This window comes from Astatotilapia calliptera, chromosome 15 (assembly GCF_900246225.1).
Source record: "Astatotilapia calliptera chromosome 15, fAstCal1.2, whole genome shotgun sequence".
Lineage (NCBI taxonomy): Eukaryota > Metazoa > Chordata > Actinopteri > Cichliformes > Cichlidae > Astatotilapia > Astatotilapia calliptera.
In genome coordinates, this window is record NC_039316.1 from 27386655 (window position 1) to 27392654 (window position 6000).

The 6000-nt window shown below is 40.5% G+C and overlaps 1 protein-coding gene across 4 annotated transcripts in view; it reads left to right on the plus strand.

Annotated features, from left to right (window-relative positions):
* Positions 1–5607, plus strand: part of ubr7 (ubiquitin protein ligase E3 component n-recognin 7) — a 31156-nt gene extending 25549 nt beyond the window's left edge. For all 4 annotated transcript variants that reach the window (XM_026142536.1, XM_026142537.1, XM_026142538.1 and 1 more), the window contains 2 exons: positions 5200–5261; positions 5343–5607. In XM_026142536.1, coding sequence (XP_025998321.1) covers positions 5200–5261; positions 5343–5432 — 152 coding nt within the window. In that variant the 3' untranslated portion in view covers positions 5433–5607. The remainder of the gene's footprint in view (positions 1–5199; positions 5262–5342) is intronic.
* Positions 5608–6000: the final 393 nt, after the last annotated feature.

Consider the following 6000-nt stretch of genomic DNA (forward strand, 5'->3'; position numbering starts at 1 on the left):
GGGAACTGCTGGAGAGCAGAGACCTCGTGCAAGGATGTAACAACCTCCCCGCCAGCTGAAGTGGCCCCCAGTTCCGTCAATGTACCAGGGCTGGCACGTACCCACCCACAACCCCAGCGACACCAACCAGAACCCAAGCCCCCGAGGCCTAGCCCGGAAGCGGAGCACCCCAGAACCCTAAGCCTGCCCCGGAATCACACCGCGGCAGCCAAGCTACCAGGCCAGTAACCCTCTTCTGCCAGCACAGACCCTCCCCCAGCTCTGCTGCACGTAGCCACCAGGAAAACACTACCCAAGAGCCACCAGAGCCCCAACAAGGTCATGACCACAGCCCCTGGGTTGAGCCCTCCAGGAAAAATGTCCCTAGGGAGTCCCCAGATGCCCCAAGCACGCACCTACTCCTACATCAACCACAATTGCAAAGGCGGGACAAAACCATGACTGGGATTTCTAATCACTTGAAAGGTTTTTAAGCATACCTGAGAGCAGAAGTTTTGGTCTAAGCCGACTGATAAATCTGCTTTCCACTTTGCAGAAGGGATGTTGATTGATCTATGTTGTGTATTCTAAGGAGCTTGGAAAGAAAAGTGTCAACTTTTGGATTACTTAGAACCTTCACAGATATATTTTGTGTATTTTAGACAGTAATTTGGGTTTAAGATTAAGACATTGTACCACACTTGATTGTGTTTGTAATAACTAGTACCGTATTTTCACGACCATAAGGCGCACTTAAAAGTCTTAGATTTTCTTCAAAAAGTACGGCGCGCCCTATAGCGCAGTGCGCCCTGTGTGTTGTAATGAGGACGTAGTAGAGAACACCATGAGAACGCTAAAGGGTGAAGTGTGGCCGAGTTGGAGGAAAGACTCGAGCGGTGGATCATCGAGCAAAGAACGAGCGGGAGAAGCGTTTCGACGGTCACCATTTGGCTAAAAGCAGTTTCACTTTCACTTTTTATGAAACGGTGCCATTTTTCCATCAGGACCGGGACTACGGTAGCGGAGCAACTTCCAGCGGATTATAATGAAAAGCTGGCCATCTTCCGCTCCTACTACAGCAAACACATCGGCGACAAAAACATCCAGCCCAGCCACATCACTAACATGGACGAGGTCCCGCTCACTTTTGACATCCCGGTGAGTCACACTGTGGAGAAGAAGGGGACCAGCACGGTAGCGATACGCACAACGGGGTATGAAAAGTCGTCTTTTACTGTTGTGCTTGGCTGCCATGCTAATGGACAGAAACTGCCGCCTATGGTGATTTTTAAGCGAAAGACTTTGCCTAAAGAGAAGTTTCCAGCAGGAATCATCATTAAGGCAAATGAAAAGGGCTGGATGGATGAGGAAATGATGAAAGACTGGCTGAGGGAGGTGTATGTAAGGAGACCAGGTGGTTTTTTTCCACGCATCACCATCGCTCTTAATCTGTGACTCTATGCGTGCCCATCTCACAGCCGATGTGAAAAAACTAGTGAAACAAATGAACTGTGAGCTATAATGGTTGTATTGATGTATAGCAACTTGAAATGCTCCCAAAAATGGCACTACAGCATGTAAAAATATAATATAAGCTCTGGCGGACTTGGTTCTATGGTATGGAGCGCCAGGACTGCCATAATGAATTAATTAAATACACCATTAAATAATTAATTAAATGTGTCAATAATTAATTAAAATTGGAATTAATTAATTAAATAAATAGTTGACACATGTAATTAATTAATTATTGACACATTTAATTAATTAATTATTGACACAATTAATTATTTATGTATTTCACTTTTTAATTAATTATTGACACATTTAATTAATTATTGACACATTTAATTAATTATTTAATGATATATTTATTTATTTCATTTTGGCAGTCCTGGCGCCTGGCTCTCATCATGAAATAATTTTATCTGTCAGCCTCACCCATCAAACTCAGGGGGCGGGGTTAACGCTGCCCATGCAGCTTCTCTAACATTTGATTGGTTGCCGTGCAAAGTAAGTCAAAACAGGTCGATCCTAGATAATCGATTGCTTGTGTAGACTTGGGGCAGCCAGGTATCGCAGAATGCAGATCAAATCACAGGCAGCAATGGTGGTGGTGTAGTTTTAAAATACCCCGTTTTTCTGTCACCAGCTACACTTTTAACAGTGTTTTAGCCGCGAATGTCGCGACGTATGTCTGGTCAGGTTGTCAACATAGAACATGTTTGCAAAAGTGCTCAGATGTTTTCAGAGATTTCACTAGCTCTGCTAACAATTAGCATTCAGAGTGCATCCAGGGGGTTACGTTAACTGGTTTGTTTACATATTCCACTCTCCGTGTTCCACATGTTGCATTCGCAGATTCTCATTTTCACCGAACGATCGTCTCTTTCCGCCTGGTCTTGTGTCTCTGTGCTTCTGTAACATAAAGAACGAGCTGACATTTTTCTCACGAAACCAGCGATCAGCTCAACAGACCCTCAGTTTACCTGCATGCATCCTCCTCCTCATCTGTCAGCTGTTTAACACCTGCTGCTAATTCAAGAAACACGCCTACGTTACCTGGTGATAGTCAGGTAACGTAGGCGTGATAGTTACCTGGTGATAGCCCAGTTAAACTGTGATAGTCACAGTTTAACTGGGCAGCCGGTGCTCGATATAAAGCAATGTCAGCGCATTTTTCTGCACAAGATGAGTAAATATAGTGTTTTCCCCGAGCGCTGTTTTATTTACAACTGAGCAAATCGGTTTGGCTGAGGTTAAAGTTACGTTTCATAACTGCATAGTTTCACAGACGTTTAATGGTTCACTGGCACATGTGTTAGACTGAACTATCATCTAAATATCATCTGTTTTTTAATAGTTATTCAACTGTATTCTAAGCACCAGCTGTCTGTTAGAATGTGATTTTTTTTTCTCTCTCTGTTGGCAGAGGTATAAAAATGTGCAGGAAAATCTTATGTCAACACTCTCTCTCTTTTTTTTTTTTTTTTTTTTTTTTTTTGCTTTTTCGGTCATGTTATGTTTACCTGTCAAAGGCTTGTTACAAACTATGAAACACATCGTGCAGACTTCTGGATGTTAGAAGAAAACTAATACTGCTCATGAAGGAGACTAAAGGCAGGAAGGTGTCCTTTAAAACTAAACATGTTAATAGGACCTCCCTATTTATATCATAGTCTATGATATAGCACGTGTATTTCAGTAATAGCCTGCTGATTTCAGTGTAGTGGTGAACAGTCGCACAGCTCACGTAGGCGTTATCTGTGATTCTCCTTAACTATAATTTATCCAAGTTAACTTCAGTTAACCATTCAGACAGTTCTTTTGCAATGAAAAACATAAACACCCATGCTGCCGGTAGGTTTCCTCAGTGCCAGCTGTTAACATTATAGCTGCTTATGCAGTAACCATGGTAACCACGGACTCTGAGCGGCTGGATCGACGGAGGTCAGACAACAATTTTACATGTATGATCTTAAAACAGGACACAGCCACTATACGTGCTGGCCTCATATAAAATGTGAAGGCAGACTAAATCTATGTTTGACGTTTGTTTATATCTAATCTTCCTTTTCAAACATTTAAACAGCAGCGAGTCTGCAGCTGAGGGAATACAAACTTAACATAACTCAAATTATCGGAACAGGTTTGCTCCTTTCTTGGATTCATTTGGTGATTTATTAAATGTATAACTGTTATTCTAATCTGCTGCTGAGTCTCTTACACTTTTCTTTATGCTGTATATTTTCACGTCTCTGGAATAGTTGGAAGTTAGATAGTCAGCTGGGAAACTTTGTGTTAACTCATGGAGCTGTGGATATGCTGACCTCGCTGCGTGGTGTACAGAGCGAGGTCAGCATGATTAATATTCACAATAAAAATATTAGCCGAACATCATGAAGTCTGTATGTGTTTCATAGTGTCGAACAACCTTTGTACAGTTAAAGCCAGCAGTTACTACATGACAGAATCACCAACGCTATCTCTTTTATGCGTTTATACACAGGTCACGCTGATTACTGAACAAAAACCCAAAGATCAGATGTTAAACAGATTTATTTGCTCTCTCTCCTCCTTAAACATGTTTTTAATGTTAGTTATAATTCAGAATTGGCGACTGAAACACATAGGACACATAAGAACATCAGGAAATAAAACACCGATAAATATAACCTCAGTAAAAGAAGTCAGCGGGGGTTACTACAGCTGTGTACCGGGGCCTGCGCTTTGTCGGTGAGATTGCTTGCGAGGCGAGCGGGTCTATCCCACGCTTTGCCATGAGACTGGGCAGACATCTCCGAAATCATCGAAGCACTTTTGCAAAGAGGCTGCATCTTGACAAACCGACCAGACACATGAAGATTAAACCACTACATTCTCGGCTAAAAAAAAATATTAAAACGGTATTTGGTGACACACAAACAGGGTTTTTCAAAGTTCAGTTCTGTTAGCTTCCACATGCCGGTTGTTGTGTGCTAGAAACAATGGCCACCAGGCCAAAGCAATGGTTTTGACTCGATCAGCATTAACCCCGCCCCCTGAGTTTGATGGGTGAGGCTGACAGATAAAATTATTTCAAGATGAGAGCCAGGCGCCAGGACTGCCAAAATGAAATAAATAAATATATCATTAAATAATTAATTAAATGTGTCAATAATTAATTAAATGTGTCAATAATTAATTAAAATGTGAAATACATAATTAATTAATTACATGTGTCAATAATTAATTACATGTGTCATAACTATTTATTTAATTAATTCCAATTTTAATTAATTATTGACACATTTAATTAATTATTTAATGGTGTATTTAATTAATTCATTATGGCAGTCCTGGCGCTCCATACTATGGTAGGTCTTAATGGGTTAAATGAGAATAAGAAAGAAACGTATTTCTTTGTGCCCCCCTTTCCCTGTTAATGCCCTACCCCTGCACACTTACCAGCTGTCAGCTACCATTCATAACTTCCGTTCAACTCATTCATGTCACCTAAAAGGTAAACCTGTTTCTCCATCACCTGTTCAACAGTGGTGGTATCGCGCATCGCAGTTTTTTCCCCCCTCAGTACTCTTTTAACGCACACGTGAAATCTTTGCTTTTATGCAGGTGCTCACACTAACTTAACAATTCTGTAAGTGGACTCTGTAAGAAGAATGTTTGAACCTGCAGAAAGTCTATGAACAGATTAAATAGTCCTGATTATTTTTCTTGCAGGATACAATGACATGAAAACTGAGCTGAAGGACTTCCTGCAGAGATTTGCAGCTGAAGGAAAAGTGAGTCTTCCACCTGATAGGTCAAGTGTCTTGTGACTGTTCTGATAGGTTAACTGATATAATTTAACTATTCTATGATAGGTTGTGACATCTGATGACATTCGTCAGTTCTTCGAGCAGCAGAGTCGTAAAAGACGCAGAGTTGATGCCGGAGAGTTCTACTGCACCTGATCCCCCCTGACCTCGCCTCCATCTGCTGATCTTTCATCCCTGATTAAATGGAACCTGTTGTGTGTTTCCTGTTTTAACTTTTCTATAAAATCTGTCTGACATGTTGAACAACCTCTTTGTTTCTCAGTATTGTTTCCTTTTTAAACAATCTAATAAAACAATCTGAACATGGCAACATTTGGAGTTACTTCATGATCAGTCAACTGATTAGTCAATCAATTCTGCCAACTAATCCTCTTATGAATCAGCTGATAGAATGATTGAAAACTGAAAAACAGCTCAGAGACAATAAATACTTAAGAAACAAAGTTTCAGTTAAAGAAAAAAAAGCTAAATGTGTGAATGTGAAAGAGTAAAGAACCAGAAAATATGAAAAACCAAACTACAGAGGCCAAATCAATAACAAAACTATTCAGGTGGGTTTTTAAGCGATCAATAATATTCAGATGTTATTTTTAAAACTTAGTTTATTTTAATGATCTGATTGATGTTATCTAAGATGAGGCTAACGCAGCTGGCGCTGTCATCTCATTGGATGGCCACTTAAACATCCACAAATATTTTGAAA